The sequence below is a fragment of the Macaca thibetana genome, chromosome 1 (genome assembly GCF_024542745.1).
Source record: "Macaca thibetana thibetana isolate TM-01 chromosome 1, ASM2454274v1, whole genome shotgun sequence".
Taxonomy (NCBI): domain Eukaryota; kingdom Metazoa; phylum Chordata; class Mammalia; order Primates; family Cercopithecidae; genus Macaca; species Macaca thibetana.
Genome location: NC_065578.1, coordinates 85,703,750 through 85,724,770, shown reverse-complemented (window position 1 = coordinate 85,724,770; position 21,021 = coordinate 85,703,750). Strand labels below are relative to the sequence as shown.

The window sequence follows — 21,021 nt, the reverse complement described above, 5'->3', positions numbered from 1 at the left end:
AGCGGGGACCACTCTTCTGAGAGAGAGTGTCACCCCAGAATCTATCTGCCAAGTATTTATTGAAAGGGCTTGTTAAACTACAAACATCCACTAGATGGCCTTTTGAGGTCGGGTCGCGAGGCACCTATGGCCTTGTAAAAGCTCCCCAACTGCATTCTCGGGAGGCTGTTTTCAGCGTTTCTTATGACACACTCCATTCCTTGTCCTGTTTTCAGGGTCAAGGAGTTACATTCCCATGCACAAATATCATACACACAGTGCCTCAGTATTTTTCCATGCCCCCAACCTCAAATGCCTTGTACACAAGCTTGAATATATTGCAATGCACCCCCAACAACCCTGTGACCATTTGGCTGGCAAAGCAACTGGTTGTGCCCTCAATAAACAGTACTGACTTTGGGAACATCAGGGTCTTCATAGTCTTGGAACTCTCTACTGTTCAGTTTTTATAACAAATTTGCACGTAAGAGACATGGGTCCCAGGAAACAGCCTGAAGGACACGCAACCCCTTCACTCCAAATTTTACCTCTGGGGCAAGCTCAAGAGCTAATTGCTAGGCCCGCATTTTTGGGGTCCCTGTATAATTGCCTTTCCTGAACAATGCTGTGGTGTTGCTCCTTTGGCTTACTGTGAAGGATGTAATTAGCACTATATTAAACTTGTTGTTATGATTACTGTAAGGATGCTGCTGCAGCCCCTTAACATCACAGTGCCCTAATAAACTGAGGATCCATAGATAAAACTTCTCCTGGGTCTCATGACTAGGAAAAGCCATGCTTCTCCTGAGCTGCTTCTGGCTTGCTTTTCACTATAGACTCTGTTAATCTTGTTACTATATACGCCTCATTTGTCCTGCCTACTTGCCACAAAGTGAAATATGTGACTTGGCTGTAGCAATTGTACAGAACACTGTATTAGGCATTCGATGTGGTGATTTTTCCTTTAGTTTTTTTCCCCCATGCATTCTTTATAGGTTTATAGCTGACCACTTCTTCTAGTTTTTATTATATATTTTATTTCTTTATTTTTATGTTTATTGCATGTATCACTAAGATGCCTCAAATCTGGTTTTGAAATAAGAAAGGTCTACACATAAAGAAATTTGGGGTGACACAAAAACGATATGTTAGATATTTTGTTTTCAATCATAAAGAAAGCCACCTACTTCTTGAACTCATTGTGCTAATAACTGAGAACTCGAAACAATTTTCACAGGAATATCTACTCCTGCAGGCACTGGAATCTGTGACTAGTCCTTCACGAGGACTGCCATACCGCTAGGCCTACACTTGCAGCCCTTTTTCCTCTTCTTCCCCTTTCATCTGTCATGCTACCGGCCTTTCTCACGCTTATTAAGGCCTTCATGTGGTTCTCCAAGACCCCCTTCTCAAGCATCTCTCTGAACATTTCTGCCTCCTGACTTCAAAAATAAATCCTCAAATGCTCTCTTTAGTGTACAGAAAAAAGGCCAATGCTTACTTATCTTTCTATCCTTAGAACCTAGCATTGGCCCGGAAAATAATAAACAGCTGGTGTACATTTGTTGAAAGAACTGAATTACATTAAATAAAGTAATGCGTATAAGGCATTAGTTGGGCCCTTGGACAAAGTACACAATAAATATTTTTCTCTCAATCACTTTCCCTTCACACCTGGCCTGAAGCTACCTTTCCCACCTTATCCCCACTGCCATGGCTTAAAGCATCGCTAACTCTTGTAATTTCATGCACATAACATTCATTTTTGTGCCTAGAGAACTTTCATTATGCTGTTCTTTCTTCAATGCCATCACTTCCTTAAATGCACCATCATTGCTCAAATTTAGAGAAAATAAGACATGTTCCTGGTGATGCTGGTCCAAAACCCCTATATAACAAGTCATGACTTTTATATTTAAATAATTTAGTTTGGTCTTTCCTTCATCAAAAGAAACCAAACAACTTTTAGCAGCTCTGTTAGATTTACGCAATTGCATGTTTTTTTAAGGGGCAAAGCTCCTTAAAACAAATAAAAACATTCTTCCATTTATCGATGCAAGCCCTGTTTCTTTCTAGTATTCAAATTCATTAATAAAAGACTCAATGATTATTAAATTTTTGGATTTGAATGGATAGTTTTTATGCATATATACCCAGTTGTTTAGCATTTTATTTTATCGCCCCCTACAGGAAGTCTAAAATACATTTAGTATATCGCCCCCTACAGGAAATACATTTAATATATCGTCCCCTACAGGAAATCTAAAATACATTTTAGAACATTTTATAATCAAAAAAAAAAAAAAAGGATGAATGATTTATTTTATTTATCTCACAAAAATTCAGCCCTAGCCTATTGACAGCTGCAGTTCTCCTATCCACTTCCACATAATTTTTAAAATGTGAATGCCAGGAATGGTGCTGTTGATACTAATATTAGGACAAGGAGCAGATGTTTCATCAGGACTAGGTGTCTCTGGCGGAGTCTGTGGAGGAATAAACAAAGATACTCGTGCAATGTTGGATATTTCTGATTTTAGATCGACCTTATCAACAGCCTGAATAGCAATGAAAAGATCTGTGCCATTTTCAAAAGTAATGTTTTCTGGTTTAAACAAAAAGACTTCCTCAGAGTTGGCTTCCTTTGGGATGAGAGCAGTAGTATTCACTTGAAGAGATTCATTGAACTTATCTCTGAGATCAAGAATACTTGTACTTATTCGAATGATATACTTGTGAGCTAAAAAGAAAAAAGAAGAATGTGACTTCAATTCTGAAATCTTAAAGAAACTTCCTAAGCTGTAGAACTTTAAAAAATATTTAAAAAGCTTTAAAAGTCTATTAGAAATTATATCATCACCCCATAAGATTCCCAAATAAATGAACCGATGGTCCTATTTACAAGGGTCACTATCTCTTTTACATTCTTCTTTGTATATAATGACACAGTGATAAGCGTAAAACTGGATTGGGCATGACTTAAAGCCTTGGTCAGCATTTCTGGGCATAGTGCCTGGCAGAAAGAACAGGTTGTTTAAAAAATGTTTATTATTTTATTATTTATAGAGGGAGTTTGCACCAGTGCTTCTCAAACTGTAATGTGTGTACAAATCACCCAGGGATCTGAAAATGCAGATCTGAAAAAACTTTCTAACAAGTGTTCATGGTATCCGCATGCTGTAGTCCGCAGACCGCACTTTGAAAGAGAAAGTCTGATAGGACCTGAGGTTCCTTCCAAAAGAGCTCTGCTCTATAGACATCTATGCTCTATTCCCAGTTCTTCCCCAGGAGTCACTGCTCCCCAGAAAATGGAGTTTGTCAAAGGACAGTTTGGCAAGGTTTCAGAAACTAAGTGAGGTTTACCTTTCCTGGCTGAAACCTCTTACTCCCAAAGTATACCAGTTTTTCAGGTTTTAAATCTCTCTTCTTTAAATACATTTATCCCTCATTTCAAAGGACCAGCAAGATCCCTCCTGCTTTTTGCCCCCAAGCATCAGAACACGGCTGCCTGCCTCACGCACTTCTGCTCCTCTGCTTGGCTGGTAAACTCCTTTACAGGGTCCACACCAGGTTCAGCTTACCTGTTCCATGGTCATAATCATCCCCAGGAGCTGTCCAAGTCAGATTAATGAGACTGTGCCCGTGAATTTCCGCCTTCAGGTCGGTGATTTGGCAAGGTGGGAAGAGATCAGGTATGGGAGCATTTGGGACACCAGAAGCTACAAATGAGCCTCCCGAGGATGTTCTGCTGAAACATACTTGCTTGCGTTGAACATCGTCCTCAATTTCAGGTCTTGGTGGATTCCATTGTATTTCATCTGCATTAAAAAAATTATGCAAAATATGGTAAGCAACATCACTAAATGGTGATACCTCCGTCTGTTTTATTATCAGATCACCCTCTTCCTATTCCCCACTTCTGCTTCTTTCCTTCCGCACACAGAATTAATTTTAAATATTTGGAGACAAGACCCCAAATACGGTTTCATCAGAGGGAAAAGAGCAAACAGAGAATCACAGCTTTTGATCTCTTAAGATATTTCCTGGATATTTAGTGGAATAACCTTTTGGAATTTATTTTCATGACATTTGTCCTGAAATTGCTTCTTTTCCCATCTCTTTGCCCATCCTGATCTTGTCTTTCCGCAAGATCGGTTTCAATACTACCTCTGTTTTTCCTTTCCTTTCCTTTCCTTTCCTGTCCTGTCCTGTCCTGTCCTGTCCTCTCCTCTCCTTTCCCTTCCTTTCTTTCGTTTTTGTTTTTGAGACGAAGTTTCGCTCTTGTCATCCAGGCTGGAGTGCAATGGCGCGATCTCAGCTCACTACCACCTCTGCCTCCCGGGTTCAGGGGATTCTCCTGCCTCAGCCTCCTGAGTAGCTGGGATTACAGGCATGTGCCACCACACCAAGCTATTTTTTGTATTTTTAGTAGAGATGGGGTTTTACCATGTTGGCCAGGGTGGTCTCGAACTCTTGACCTCAGGTGATCCACCTGCCTTGGCCTCCCAAAGTACTGGGATTACAAGAGTGAGCCACTGTGCCCGGCCTAAATACTAACTTTGTTTTAAACCTCAGACTGCCTCAAGAAATGTCTTCCACCTAAATAATAGTGTGGGTTTCATTATCTTTCCTATTTATTTGGCAACTAATCAACTGGACCTTCAAGAATGCCTTGATTGTTTATGCATATTTCTTTCACTTTCTCCATGTTTGTGTTTCATGTTTCTTATTAAATTTCAGTTTTTAATGAAATGTTTTATGTTAGAGGTTCCAAAATTTTGTGCTTTTGAAAGACTTCTAATTTTCTTAGTAAATGCATGGGAATCTAGTTATTGTAGTAATTCCAATTTCATTCACATTCTTGTCAAAGATAGATATAAAAGTAATCCTGGAATTTAAAAAATACCCTGGTCTGTTCAATCTACAGAGTTCTCAAGTTCTCTTTTCTTTTCAATAAAAATATCTCATAAGATCCTAACATGGCATTACTTAGAATTTGTTTTCTCATAAACTCTACCTCTTTATAAAATTTTTATCTGTTAAAGACCATTTAATCTTCATACCCATTAATCTGGTCTTTGGCAAAGATGAAGTGAATGCTCTAGCAGGTTCAGGGTTCATATTGAAAGCACCAGTAGAGACTGCCATTAAGGCTTATTGAGGGATAGAGGGAAGAACATGGCCTACTGTTATGCCAGGCACTAACACTATTAGTTATATGAACCCATAACCTCTCTAGCTTCTGTTTCCCCATCTTTAAAAATGGATACTTACAAGAATGAAATGTATTACTGTAAGTAAAATGCTGTGATAAGGCTAGACTTAGTCACTTAACCAGTCCCCTTCTGCCTCCTTCCCCTAACTCAAAAAGCAGTGGCATTGGCTGGGCGCAGTGGCTCACGCTTGTAATCCCAGCACTTTGGGAGTCCGAGGTGGGCAGATCACAAGGTCAAGAGATCAAGACCATCCTGGCCAACATGGTGAAACCCTGTCTCTACTAAAAATACAAAACTTAGCTGGGCATGGTGGCATGCACCTGTAGTCCCAGCTACTCGGGAGGCTGAGGCAGGAGAATCACTTGAACCCGGGAGGCAGAGGTTGCAGTGAGCTGAGATCACGCCACTGCACTCCAGCCTGGCGACAGAGCAAGACTGTCTAAAAAAAAAAAGAAAAAAAAGAAAAAAGGCAGTGGCATCTTTTAAAACATTTCCCCTCTATTATCACCTCTGCATGAGGGACACCATGTGTCTCTGAATCCTCTCTTCACTAAGCACACAGCCAAGTAAAGATGACAGTGGGAAGGTTCTCAAAGGAGCTCTTCTCCTTCCCCCACACCAACATCAAGAAAAAGCCTGCCCAGGACAGGGTGGAGATTGATGGAAAACTAGTCTGGGAACCCACTGGGACACAAACTTGGTCTCAACTCCTTCTCTAGTCCAGGGCAAGTGTTTGTAACCAAAAGTGGTATGGGACTGTCTGTTTCATGGACATAATTTTCTCACTTGCTTACACGTGGGCTCAGTGTGCTGGCCCGCGTGAAATTCATCTACTATGCTCCCTGGTCTGAGCAGGAGGAGAAAAGGGGAAAGACAGACAGTGGACTTGGATAATGATATTGATGTAGATAACAAACCCTAAATTATTGCTTTTTAAATTCTGTTTAAATGATTCATTAGGATAAATTAGAAATGCTTCAATGGAAAGAACTTCATTAAAAATGTTTTTAAAATAATGATAAAATCTTTATTAAATACTATTTACCAGTAACAGTTTGTTAGATGTGTTATTTATTCTTTGTGACCATACTATCGGGTAGCTGCCATTATTATCCTTATTTTACAACTGAGGAGAGTGAAGTACAAAAAGATTACACAAAATACTGTATTTGATAGAGGGCTGGGCTTTGAAGTAAGGCAGTCAAAAGCTGTGTTCTATCGAGTGATTTTCAGCTGGGGGCTAGTTTGCCCCCCTAAGGGACAGTGGATGACATATGGAGACATTTTTGATTGTCATGACTAGGGAATTGCTATTGACAAATAATGGATAGAGGTTAAGGATGCTACTAAACATCCCACAATGTGCAGGATAGCCCTCCACAACAAAGGATTGTCTGGCTCAAAATCTTAGTAGTGCCAAGGTTGAGAAACCCTGATTTAATCATGCACCATTCTGCCCCACAGGCTTAATAGTTTCCTCTTGAAACCAATCCTTTTGCACAAGCCAGGAGTGTTATTACAGATTACTTACCATTCTCAATCCAGCCAGGTATGTACATTACTCCACTCTGCTGGGGTATCGCTCTCTGTCTGACTGCGTTAACTCCTCCCAGAGCCCGTACTTTTACACTGTATCTACCATTCGTGTCATAAGTTGTGAAATACCTTGAGTAGACACCGTCATCCTTAGCAGCATCAGCACCTTGATAAAGAATGAAGGAATTAATAAATATCCTAAAGGTAACTGGGAGGGTATTTGTATATTTCCAACTCATATGTAGGCTAAGAATTTTCAAAGCAATAAGAAATTCAGCATTAGCTCCAAGAGACCTTAAGATTTTGGTGTGTTGAGGGTGAGGCTTACTTCTTTTATCACTGTGTGAAGTGTGTGTGGTTTTAGGTATACAGTCTGTCTTCTTGAATTGTTGACTTTTTAAATGAAATCTAAGATGATATTGTTTCTTTGTTATACCCAACATAGCACAAAGTAACTAGTCAATAAGTATCTGTTGAACTAAATTAAACTGCTATACGCAACTGTGGAGGAAAACAATGTTGTATGGTTATTTAATAAAATTCATGACTTCTCCCCAGGGTAGATTTAGGTGGGAAATTCATTCACAGGATTCATTCTAGTAAGGTTACTTGCTTCACAGTAAGAAGACATGTTTTTTTCTAAAAAGAAATGTAGAATTCTCTTTCTCTCTCTCCCCGATAGACTTCTTAAAGACAAGAATAAGGGGCAGAATTTTCACTTTTGGGGCAAGCTAATATAGAATCTGCATAGATACAGGAATCATATAGGACTGTGCTTGAATCTATGTCTGCTGCTTTATAAATGTGAAAGCCTCAGTGAAGATATTGTAAAAACAAAGATTATATATGTCTTTGTATATATGCATTTGTGTATATATACATACACACGTATGTGTGTGTACGTATGTGTACATACAAAGCACCTACCACAATATAGTTATGAATTTTCCTCTTTTTCTTTTTTTGGGGTTTGTGGAATACCCTATGACAACTCCCTAGAGACTCCGAATCCATTGAGTTTGAGCCATTAATGTGTTTTAGGCCTTGCAGAAGCCTTCATATTTTCCAGCATTTTGAAATGTAGGAATTGTGGGGAAATGGAGAACTCTCCCAACCAGACCCCAGTGCTGTTCTGCCTTACCTGTCTAACTGCCCTCACCAGACTGTGCCCTCTTGGCATTCCCTGGTTGCTTCTTGGAAAAAGAAATATACACTTTCCAATTTCTTGGGTGATTACCTGCTCCATTATCCAGTAGTTCCAAGGTAACTGTTTTTCCATTCTCTGATTCAATCAGGGCTGTGACACTGGCCCTGAGAATCGGAGAGGCTCCTTGGCGAATATTTGCATAAACTATCATAGGGCTGGGGAATTTGCCAGTGTCCTTGTTCATTTTGGAAGTCACTGTAATTGGAGGCAGGGTAGCACTGGATGCACGGGACGTGACAGTCAGAGTCAAGGTTTGTGAGCTTGCTTGCAGACTGTATTTCCAAGTGCCAACCTGAACCAAAACACATGTAAACATTTCCAATGAATAACTTCAGGTGACACAGACCTGACTTCAGTGTCACGTACAGGAAAAGCCTCTGATACAAGCATGTTGGAAGCATATCTAAGAAGAGGTGTGCATGTTTGATACTCTGTCAGCCACGGGGAGCTTCAGTGTGTTTAAACTAACTATATCGTTCCCATTGTCAAGAAAATTCCACGGGGGGTGTCAGGGGGATGGTGAGGTCTGAAAGCTGTATGCTTATTGTTGCTTTGTTTTTATAAGACACGAGTCTCTGAGATAAAGCAAATCGTTTTTGTGATCCCAAAACGTCGAGGATCATTTTGCATCTTGATTACTATGTAATTTGAAGGTTCTCCATTTAGTACCTGGACAAAATATCACCTATTTCCTTTCTCTTTACTTGCTGGCATACTGAGTGATTTTCATTGGATGGAGACTTTTTTCCTTGTTCTCTCTTTGATTCAATACTGACTCTCCTTTTAGCAACCGCCAACATTTAAAATGCTACAATTATACTGTGAAAGCTTTATTTTATCTTGTTGAATTATGAGAAACAAAAAAAGCTGACTCCATACCTTAGCAATGCCTGGGATTTGGAGGAAGGCCATTTTGGTGTTTTTGTCCACTACAAAGCCATCTTGCTTCTGTCCACTGGGATCCCAGAGAAGGATTTGGGGAGGCTGTGTTGTCCAGGTGACAAGAAACAAAGTGTCCTTTCCCACTGTGCTGTCCACGATCACTGTGCCATTCATCCACTGGCTGTTCTGGAGGGTTGATCCCTTACTCTCAAGCTGTTAAAAAAAACAACTCTTACTTTCTGGAGAATACAGCTCCCATCACATGGTCTTTTCCCTTCTGCCCCTGTCTTCCCAGTGCCCCATCAAAAAGACTTCAGTGATGCCTGAGTCCTTGATTTGGTGTTAGGAGCAATTATGATGCAGTTCTAAGATCTTTCTAGCCTTAGCTTCCACAATTTCCCTTCCTCCACCCAAACAAGACCTTTTCCCCAAAATATCCTTGTGAATCCCTGACTCTTTGACTTTATTATCATACTCTTTACTTTTCCTAGAAGGCTTTACATTTGTCTTCTCCATTTATCTAAGCCTTCTTAGTCTTCTCTATTTGTCTAAGCCTTACTCATCCTTCAAAATTCAAATTTTACTTTCTCCGTAAAGTTTTCTCTGCTGTCCATCTCATTTACCAGTTGTAAAAAATTTCCCCTTTTCCTCTGATCTCCTATAGGATTTTATTTCTATCAATTTATTTATTTCTATCAATCCTTTGACATTTACCCAATGTGTGACACCCACACATTGTGGGTGAAATTGTCTGAATTACCTAATTGCTAGGTCAGGGAGTATTGCAGGCCCCGTGGAGATAAATGAAGTAAGCCAAGGCCAACTTGTTTGGAATAGATGAGGGAGCTGCAGAGCAGGGAGTGAGGTAGGGAAGACTTTTTTAGAAAATGTGATTTTGAGGATTATCTCCTAGGTAGTTATTGTCTCAAAGTTAGCACCTATTAGAAGACAGACTGGGCTGGTCATGGAGCCAGATTTCCTAGTTTCACAGGTAGATTACAAGCTGGCATATGGAGAAAGTAAAGGGCTATTAGACCTGGTTCTTGTGGCACGCTGGTGAATGAGTCTTGCTCATTTCTCCATCTCTCTCGCTGTCTCTCTGTTAAGTTTCTTAAATACAAAAATCACAGGCAGAAATTTCCTAAATGTGAACTTGTCCTTTTATCACTTTAATTACTTTTCTAGGACACATTCCTCCATTTTCCCAAACCAGGCCCTTGAGTTTAATTTTCTAAATCTGAACCAGAATAACCCAGATGGGTATAATTGGTGTCTTCCTAGATTGAATAAATGCTCCATTGATAAGCCAGAAAGCCTATGGTTTCAAAATCTGTCATTATTAGGCTTTGACATTATGGTATTCCTTTACCTTTATCTGAACTTTCATCATAAAAATTATAATTCACACCAGTGTGAATGCTGATTGTTCACTCTCTCTAGTTTAAAAATTAACGAGAATAATTTCTGCAATTACTTAAAAAAAGCATTGAAAAAAATGCATTTTTTTTCTTTTTTCTTGATAGTCCCAAGACTTTTGAAAGGCAATTTGGTTTTTCCTGAAATTTTAGAACCAGATGGGCCATTGGAAATTTTCTGGTCTATACCTGGTGGAGAAATGAAAGTCCACAGAGGTGAAGTTCATTGCCCAGGTCACATAGTTAATGACAGACCCAGGGCCAAGATCCAGGGGTCTGGATTGACACTGCTGGCTTTTTACAGTACAAAGCACTTTCTGTCCATTATATGTAAATCTTGGCAAACATCAGAAATTTGATGTAATGGAAAAATAAAACAAGCAATCCCTGGACACTTGTCCCAGAAAATTTGTAATTGAGATGATCTACTCTGAAGAAAATTCTGAGCCAACTACATTGCTCTACTTGCTTGTGTAGAGATGTTAAAAAAGAATTCTTGGACCTACGACATTTTATCTGCTGATTTCTATGAGGAAGTCACTGGGTATTGCTTCCAAACAAGTAAACACTAATTGCCTTGTTTAAATGAGTAGTATTGCATTTTAGGAATAATGTCTAATATCAGGCTGGACCTTCTATTTTAATTTTAATTCAATACCAGAAGAGTGTAAAACTTAAAACTTTTAGCCATTAAATGCTTCATCTTGGCTATGATTGTGTGTAAATATGAAAAACAAAGACTAAGAACTCCAACCTGGATGGAGCGCTCAGAGACAACTCCATTTCCTGATGAAAGGGCTCCAAAAGCATCAATGAGGCCATTGTTCTGAACTTGATCTGAAGCATATGTCTGTAAACCTCCTAAAATGCAATACATTTTCAGAAATTACTTACCAGAAAGCAAATATTTGCAACATTTTAACTGTTGTTTAGAGAATATACAAAATAAATATCCCATTGTGTTATTAAAGTATAAATAGATCAACATCAAATAGGTGCCTACATTAACTCAGACTTTGATACTCTTTTAACTTACTTATTTTTTTTCTGAGACAGGCTCTTGCTCTGTTGCCCAGGGTGGAGTACAGTGGCATGATCTTGGCTCACTACAACCTCCACCTCCACCTCCTCGAGTGATCTTCCTACCTCAGCCCCCAGGTAGCTGGGATTACAGGCATATACCACCATGTCTGGCTAATTTTTGTATTTTTTTTTTTTTTTTTTTAGAGATGAGTTTCACCATGTTGCTCAGGCTGGTCTTGAACTCCTGGGCTCAATGAATCCACCTGCCTTGGCCTCCCCAAATTCTGGGATTATAGGAGTGAGCCACCAGACCCAGCCACTAATTTTTAAATCTTAGTACATAATAGCTTCAGCAACATCTCAGTCACCTGGTTACTTCAACTATCTGCAAAGCAGCCATGAATCTCTGATACGATTTGATATCAATTTATGGTATAAACTTATGTCATGAAATCTACATATTAAAGGTCCTGCACTTTTACATGAGAGAATTCATTAAGACGTACTCCAAGACTATTGATTTACTCTTCTTTGAAACATAATTCTAACAAACCTGGCTTTAGAGTTTTCTTCTAAATGAGGAAAGACAGATATGTGACAACAGCAAGAAACAACAGTGGACAAAGGGACAGTTACAGAGTAGTATATCGTAAAAACAGGATTTTACACCAGGCCAGGCAGTCTTGGGCTATTTAGAATAGGTGTCACTAAGTTAGTTGATGTGAAAGCACTTTTTAACTATTATGATTCCATCTGAAGTTAAGGAAATAATTTCAGTAAGGCTGTTGATGCCCCACCCACATCTCCGTACCCAGCCAAGTGCATCTCTTCCCAGCTGCTCTAGGCGTTGGCTTGTAGCTGCCTCCTCTTCCAGAGAATGTCTTACTAAAAGGGGCCACCCTGCCTAGAGAAATAACATGCCCCTCTCCTCTGCCCTGTTCTGACAGTCCACAGTCAAAGACTGATAGACACAATGGTGCAAAAGGCCACCCTCCTGCCTCAAGGTGAAGACAAGTCTGTGATGCACTTTCAATTCCAGAGTCCCCTGGGGGCGCAGTTAGACTCTGACCACGTCTGCATCGGTGCTTAGCTCCTTCCTTGGCCCTATCCTTTCCTCCTTCCTTTTCTCCTGAGCACTCTCTCCCCTATAAATTGCATGCACCCAAATCCCTGTCTCAGGCTCTGCTTCTAAGAAACCCAGTCTAGGACAGGTAGTATTAGGAATACGCAGCTCTGGCATTTTAGTGGCCTCAGAAGGCAACTCAGTATGATAATTGAGATCTACAATATTATCCCTAAGTTAAAAAAGGAAAAAAATGTGTTCACCTACTCTGCTAAAGAAGCTGGTAACATATGGAATCTATTTTAACCATCTGACTGTGTATGGGAGTTAGACACACAATACGTTAAGGTTTTATGGAGAAACTGCATTGTATTCTATTTTGGGAGTGATCTTTTGCCTTGTTTAACAGGCTCTTTGCCCTTCCTTGCTACTACTCCTGTTTCTTGAACGCTTCTTTTCCAGGTAAAGTTAAGGGCTCCCTTATTTGTGCTTTATTGTACTTTCTGTTGCTAATGTAGCACTTGTGCCATGGTGTTATGTAGTTAGTGGCTTGTCATCTGTCTCCTTTGGGTCTCTTGGCCAGCTGCCACTGGAAGGGAGTGGTTCTTGGCCCAGGAAGAAGGTCTTAAGTCCTCACTAGAGTGCTGTGCTAGTTCTCTCTTCTCCAGGCTGCCCTAGTCCTAGATCCAAAGCTTTAAAATAAATGAGCAGAGTCCATTCAAATAGTCATTTGGGGGTAAGGGTGGCTAGTTGGCCAATTAGGTTATCTTATCTCTCTCCATCCCATCTTTCCCCTACTCCCCAGTTCACTGGAGCTCACAGTCCAGTAGGACAGACAATACCGGGGGTCTCAGCAAATCATCCCTCACCTGTCATTTTGGACAGTTCCTCTAGTTCTCGAGCTGCAGAGGGCCCCAAGGCGACTGTGTGGATGATGGCACCACTTTGTTTGACCTCATTAAAGCACCCACTTATAGTGTTGTCTTCCCCATCCGTCAGCAGCACAATTTCAGATCCATCAGTTGGATATTTCTTCTTAATCACCTAAGGACAGAATTCAGGTCATGAGTTATCAGACTCAGGGTGGCCAAGGTGTTTATGAAAATTCTGCTTACAGGAAAGGAGAAAAGAAATTCCAGAAGGAATAAACCAAAGTGTCTGGGAATGACCAAATATCTGTCTGCCTTGAAATGATACAATCGTAACCCAGCAGTGTTCATGGAACTTGACTGCTGTCTTTCTCCTTGGCTAGTCTGCTGCAGGGAGGGATGGTGTGGGATGCAGGGCAACTCTAGGGGTGGACAGCACTGGGGAAACAGCAAAGAAGATGTTCCTAGTTTCCTTCACGTGGTCTCTCCTCGATAGGCTTTCAGAGCTTCCAAGACGCCTTCAGAAACCATCCTCATTTAGTGGGGATTGTACTGGGGGGAGATTAGACCCAGGGCAGACTTTAATTTGTATGATATTCACCAGTCGGACAATACCAGCTATTTATGCCTGGCATTGGTTTTGATTGGTCATTACCTAGGTCACATGAGTTGTCAATATTTTTAACAGTCTTTCTGATTAAAGCAAAACATTTCGTTTCCATTAATCTCAGTTCCTAGTTGTTCTGTGACACCTGTGTCTCAACTATTCCTGGTACATTTGGATTATTTATTTATTTTTTTTACATGGCGTAGAGAGGATACTCCTGCCAATGTTGAATAAGATTAGGATGGAAGGAAAATTAGATAAAATAATAATGCTATCTATTTAAGAAGAGAAAGCAAGAGTCCACTCTTCCCCTAAAAAGAGTGGAAGGAGAGACCCAGAAATAGGAGAAATAAGCAATCAAGCCTAAGCATCTCTCTGACCTAGAATCTCAGATAAGAAGGCATCCTCCAAAGGCCTAGAATCTCAGAAAAGAAGGTGTCCTCTGAAGGTTGAAGGGAAAGGAGGCTTCCACCTCTCTCTCTGTTTCAGCTATTAGAGGAGGCTGCCTTGACTCCCTGGAAGAGAACAGAACTGTGACTGTTGCTGTGTCAAGGAGCTCAGAGCCCAGAAGCCTATCAGCTGTGATCACGGCTTTGGCCTTACTAAGCTGCAGGCCAGAGAGGCCCAATTTGGATTTTCTTGTCTCACTTCCCATAACTACTGTGTGTCATGGAAAACAGGCAAATGTTCCCATATATCCTAAAGGGGAGACAGAAGACAGCTGAGTTGAGTGTTGGCAGGTGAGAGAAAGATAATCCTGCCACAGAGGTTGAGGAGTGTACAGTGTGGCTAGAGGCTGGATGGAGGACAGGGTGGTGCTCAGGGCTCCTCTCCAACAGGGAGAGCCAGGGTGGGACTGAGTCAGCGAGGAAGGACCACTGGGCCCTGAGCAAGCCAAGAGAACAAGCCAAACTGCTATGGCTACAGTAGACACCACTGCAAGGAGCCCAGGGCAGACCTGACCAGGGCCTGCAGCAGGGACTAGCAGGGATCTTGAAGACAGTATAACATCCAAGGTCCTTTACCTCATCACCCTGAAGCCACATGAGCTTTTCCCACCCCACACCCAGACTCCACTCCAGGAGGCATCCTAAATTCCACTGGTATAGCACTCTCTCTCTTACTCATCTGAATGGAAAATGCAGAATCAGAAGTTCTCTCTTCACCACCGTGTCATCTGGCATTAGTCATCTCCCCTAGGGTCTTGCATAGTGAGAGTTTGGTACAGCACATCAGTGATTTCATTGTCTGTTTTCCTCCCTTGTTTGCTCCTTTAGTCAAGGCTTGGGTGGGTGACAGGGGTAATAAAACGCAGATGCATGCAGGCATCTGGAGAAGGGTTTCGCAGCTGACTGTATATGCAATAGAAACCACTTTCAGGGAACTGATCTTCAAAGTGGACCAAAATGGTCAGAGGGACAGAAGCACTTGAAGAAATGGTCAAGCCCATTGTCCACATCAAGCAGTGTCAGCTGGAAACTACAGATTTCCGCTGCCACGTGGGAAACTGGAACAGCACTATTGAGTGTGATGTGCCCAACGAGCAGGCTTAGGGCAAACTCGCCTAAGATACTGCGAGGTTCTGAGACCTTATCCCTGCCAGCCCCTTTCAATCTCCTATTCTGTTTCATGTGGCTAAATAGCCTCCAGGTAAATATGGAATATTGCATTTTACACTTGTAGCAACTAAACATCAGGTGTTATTAGTGCATCAAACAATGAATTCAATTTTATTTACTAAGAACCTCCTGCATAAATGATATTGTGCTAGCAGTCTAGGAGGTAAGAAGATAAGTACTATTCCTAAAGTAGTTCTTCTGAATTACAATGGATAATTAGAATGTAAGACAGACTAGTTAGATGTCATAAGAGGGAAATTCTTTTAAGAGTTATAGGGTTTAGGAAGCAATTCTATATGGTTGAAAGAATCAGGAAAGATGTCAAGAAGCAGGTGGTGTCTGAGATGGGTCTTTGAAGAATGAGCGTGATTAAAAGTTCAAAGAAGGGAGGAGACAGTGCTCTGGTGAGGACCTAGTGTGGCAAAGATGTGGAAGCTCTGAAGGACAGGTTATCCAGTTTGCTTAAACACAGGCTGCCTGGCAGAGAGTCCCTGGTGCGTGAGCCTGGAAAGATAGATAAAAGCTGCATCATGATAGATCTTACACATTAGATAGAGAAATTTTTTTCTTAATTTCGCTGAAAATGGGGAGACAGGACATCTAAGTAGAGGAATGATGGTCAGATGAGATTTTTAGGTATTACCTCAATACAATCATAGTTACAGTCCCCAAGGCCTCCTGCTTCAATAAATAAACTATTTGCTTTCCCAAAAGGAGATCTGATATGCCCTAAAGTTTGGAGTGTTCAGTTGCCTCAAAGCTTAACCATATTCACGGACCTCTTTATTCCCATAAAAGATACTTTTTTACATCATTGTGTACCTTTACTTCACAGCATTCATTGCAGTTTGTAAATATACTCTTATTTGTGTTATATTTTGGTTAATGTGTCTCCCCCAATAAGATGGTAAGTTCCATGACAGAAGGGTAGTGTCTATTTGGCCCTCATGGTATTCTTAGGGCCTAGCACATTGCCTGGCATGTAGAAGGCACACCATGAATATTTTGAATGCAGATACGCATGCAGAAAAGCATGAATGCACAGATGCAAAAAAGCATAAAAGCTTAAATGAATTGGTTACTAGTATCTTTGGAGGTTTGTATCTTTGCATCATTTGAACCATTGCTCTGACCTTGGCTCTCTCTTCCAGTTGGACCCTAGGCATGCATGGAAACACTGGAAATGGAAATTTGTTAAGCAACATAAATTGCAAACATTCCAAACTACAATAGAAAAACACATCTCACAGTAAATGCCGATCGAAGCCCGGAGCAGATGGACGTCCCTCCTGAAGCTGCTGTAGGTAATCTTTTGGTGAGTGTGTCCCTGTCACTGCCACTGTTTATCTGTATGAGTTCACTTTGTACATGGGCAGCACTGTCAAATGTCACCATCCCAACCCAGGACCGCAGCTCAATTATCTGCAGCAGGAAAAGCTGGCCTGCTTGATTCAGTCGTTTGAGGCGGTTACCAGTCTAAATGGAGAAGCAAAAGAAAAACAGGTTACATTTAGATGGAAAGACTAATAACAGAAAAGGCAATAGGGAATTTGGAAGTGGCTGCATGAATGTAGAGCAAATGACCATAAGCTTACTTGAGGCATATCCTAGGGGGAAAAACTTCTTATTTATATTTAGCAGCATCTTTGGGTAGAATTTTAGGGCCAGTGTATAAATAGTAAAAGATAAAACCAGATTACATAATCATTAAAGTTCAATGCATTAGTAATAATTCTAGATAAGTTCTGTATCAGGTGATATGGCTTGGCTCTGTGTCCTCAACCAAATTTCACCTCAAATTGTAATCCCCATAATCCCCACATGTCAATAGAGGGACCTGGTGGCAGGTGATTGGAACATGGAGGTGGTTTCTTCCACGATGTTCTCGCTATAGTGAGTGAGTTATCACAAGATCTGATGTTTTATAAGGGACTCTTCCCACTTTGTGCTCTCTCTCTCTCTCTCTCTCTCTCTTTTTCTCTCTCTCTCACTCTCTCTCCTGCTGCCGTGTAAGACATCCCTGCTTCCCCTTCCACCATGATTGTAAATTTCCTGAGGCCTCCCCAGCCAGGGGGAACTGTGCGTCAATTAAACCTCTTTCCTTTATAAATTACCCAGTCTTGGGTATTTCTTTATAGCAGTATGAGAACAGAGTAATACATAAGGCTGTGGACCTATAGACTTATATATCATCAGTGAAACATTAAAAATGTTAAGCTCATATAATTCATCAGATCTTGGCTCATAAATTGAAAATTAATTCAATTTGGCAAATGAGATAGTTGATGCTGAATCTTTGTTGAACAAAGGTGAAGTGGACATTTCTGAAGACAATGTTATAGTTACAACCATTCTGGCCCTCGGGTTATGTTTATTCCCAACCAGTTCCGAGTCAGGGTCCAGAACATGCATATCTGTGACCAGCATCCAGAAGACCAAGACTCATTGAACATACCGCCATGCTTCCAGATTTGTCAAGGACTAGACACACAATTCTTTGTCCAATCTGCAGCAATGAGAAGGTGGGATTGGGTGGCTGTGTTGTCGTAGGAGTGGTTTTCTTAAAGTCCTCAGAATCACGGATCACTTCCCATGTGCTTCGGAGATTGCATTTTGTATTTTGCATGTTTGGAGCTTCTTTGTTGTGGTTTTGTTCTGTACAGAATTCAACTACCTGAAATTGTCAATGAAATGATATAGATAATGGTAAACTATGTGGTAAAATATTTGATAATTTGTTAGAAATATTTTCTTTTATTTTGAGACAAGGTATCACTTAGTCAGCCGCTGGAGTGCAGTGGCACAATCTTAGCTCACTGCAGCTTCTACCTCCTGGGCTCAAGTAAGCCTCCCACCTCAGCCTCCCGCGTAGTTGGGACTACAGGTTTGTGCCACCATGCCTGGCTTATTTTTGTATTTTTAGTAGAGATGGGGTTTTTCCATGTTGCTCAGGCTTGTCTTGAACTCCTGAGCTAAAGTGATCTGCCCACCTCGGCCTCCCACAGTGCTGGGATTACAGGCATGAGCCACTATGCCCAGCCTGATAGAAATATTCTAAATCCACATTTAAAATAGTTTAATCCTCTGTCCCTTTCCTGTCTGCTCTGCTATTGCATAACCTTGGCTCAATTGCACAATCACTGTAAAACAGTGCTGGGGAAAATCATGGTCATAATGCAGACTTCCCGCCTTAAACCAGGCCTTCAATCTCATTAGACCCTTAGTGCTCCTCGGCAATCCATTTACCTCTTCTTTTTGGTTTCCTTCCTACTCCTCATATTTACCATTTCAAGCCATCACTACTCTCTCCATGGCACCCTTTCCAGCATTCCTCTCTTGGAACCATCTTATCTCTCCACCCTTATACTACCAAACTCCACTTCCTTACTTCCCACTCATTTACTAACACACTGTATTCCAGCCTTCAACTCCCAATGTTCCAGCTCTCTCCAAAATCCACTTGGAGCTCTCACATGCTCCTGAAACTCCTCATGTTCATTGTTGACCTTATCACCTTCCTCCCATCTGCTCCTCTTCCTCATGTATTTCCTAACTTGATGTCACCACTATGCACTCCATCACCAAAATTAGGAAACTGGAAGTTTTCCTACCTTTTCCCTCCTAAAAAGTAACCAAGACCAATACATTTCACTGTCTCTCCATTTCATCATCTTTTCTCCATCTCCAATGAAATATCCATCACCCAAGCCATCACAGTCCCTCCCTCAGATGATTGCAGTTCCCTGTGTAACTTTTCCATCTTGTTTCCTCTCTGTTTGGTCCACCTCCCAGCTGCCTGAGAGTCTTTCCTCTTATTCCTCTGCTTAACACCCTTTGGTGGCTCATGATTGTTCATACATTACAATCCTCTCCTTCATATACCAACGGCAAACTCTATGACTTGGAACTTTGCTTCCTTCTCCATTCTCGTTCTGGCTGTGTGTTCCATGTCTCTTAATTTACCCCACTATAGCCTGTCAGTTCCCATACTTGCCAGCCTTTGGCATCTCTAAGGCTTTGCTCCTCCTCTGTCTTCTATGTTGTAAACTACCTTCATGTTCAGCCAAAAAGTCACTTCCGAAATGTTTCTTCATTTTCTACTCTTCCTACTGAGAATTTCCATTCTGCTCTTTACAGCCTCATAGTATCTTGTAGAAATTTTAATAAGGCCCCTTTAACATTGCAATGCACTTATTGGACTGTAAATCCATCTGATATGGTTTGGTTCTGTGTCCCCACCCAAATCTCATCTTGATTTGTAATCCCCATGTGTTGAGGGAGGGATCTGGTGGGAGGTGACTGGATCATTGAGATGGTTTCCCCCATGCTGTTCTTGTGATACTGAGTGAGTTCCCACAGGATCTGATGATTTTGTAAGTGGCAGTTTCCCCTGCATTCTCTCTCTCCTGCTGCCTGGTAAGGTGTGCCTTGCTTGCCCTTCACCTTCCAACATGATTGCAAGTTTCCTGAGGCCACCTTAGCCATGTGGAACTGTGAGTCAGTGAAACCTCTTTCATTTATAAATTACCCAGTCTTAGGTATAGTTTATAGTGGTGTGAAAATGAACTAATACACCATCTATTACAAAAACCTGCTTACTAAATTTTGCTTCCTCAAAATTTAGCCCTAGTGTCTGACACATAACAAAAACTCAATATAACTTTGTTGTTTTTTGACTAACCTTAACCTGTCTGCACCTGAATTATTAAATCTACAAAATAGTGATAGTTATTATGCAGGAAATAAATGAGAATATAGGCACTAGGGTCAATACTAACACAGCCAATAAATGATGGTTCCTTTCCCTTTCCTATGTCATATAACACTTGCTAGTATTTATATCCCTCACATGTGGGGGATTTTTTATTAAGGCATAGTATACAAAAGAGAAGTAATATGATTCCTCCTCTCAGTGACTTTACAATATTATCATTCAATTATAAATCCTAGTATCTAGGATTCTATTAATTTAGAAAGTAATCATTAGTTGTATAACATTTTTCTCTTTATGTGCATTTTTCAGGTTATGTGTTTCGGTAATGTTTTTATGTTATCAGTATGGATACTTTTTAGGAAGAAGACCTGAAAAACTTTTGTGTAAACCCCAGGCAGAGGCTACCCACCTGACTAGGCATCAGATTTAACTCTGTGGCTAATTTAAAATATATAATCTGGGCCTCCTCCTGGAAGTTTCTGAATAGACCTGGGAATGAACTGCAATGCCAAATTGAAGGACGATGGGCCTGGTGAGCCATGGTGCATCACATTTTAAAAACTTATGCTACATTCCTATTGACAGACTCTTGCAATTTATTTCAACCTCCATTCCAAAAGGAAAATGTAATTTTATATGAGACTGGAAGATAAGAGAGACTTCCCACTGAAGTCAGTTAACTGATGCCTTCAATCTCATTTTGTGCAAAATTTCTGACTTATATATTTAGCAGTAATATCAATAACTGGCCAAGTTCATTTTATGACCAGTTGGTCATAAAAAAAATTAAGAATTTTAAAACTTTAAAGCTATTTTAACTATATATGAACTCCCTAACGTAACCAACACTCTTAAAAAGATAGAAAATTTCAGTTAGCCAAAAGCAAACAT

General features: G+C 40.7%; 1 protein-coding gene across 1 annotated transcript in view; it reads right to left on the bottom strand.

Annotated features, from left to right (window-relative positions):
* Positions 1–2,102: 2,102 nt before the first annotated feature.
* Positions 2,103–21,021, bottom strand: part of CLCA1 (chloride channel accessory 1) — a 32,962-nt gene continuing 14,043 nt past the window's right edge. Inside the window, exons 6-14 of the mRNA XM_050773586.1 lie at positions 17,872–18,090; positions 16,665–16,892; positions 13,191–13,365; positions 10,990–11,096; positions 8,818–9,033; positions 7,969–8,230; positions 6,727–6,897; positions 3,561–3,797; positions 2,103–2,719 (exon numbers count right to left, since the gene is read on the bottom strand). Coding sequence (XP_050629543.1) covers positions 2,328–2,719; positions 3,561–3,797; positions 6,727–6,897; positions 7,969–8,230; positions 8,818–9,033; positions 10,990–11,096; positions 13,191–13,365; positions 16,665–16,892; positions 17,872–18,090 — 2,007 coding nt within the window. The 3' untranslated portion in view covers positions 2,103–2,327. The remainder of the gene's footprint in view (positions 2,720–3,560; positions 3,798–6,726; positions 6,898–7,968; positions 8,231–8,817; positions 9,034–10,989; positions 11,097–13,190; positions 13,366–16,664; positions 16,893–17,871; positions 18,091–21,021) is intronic.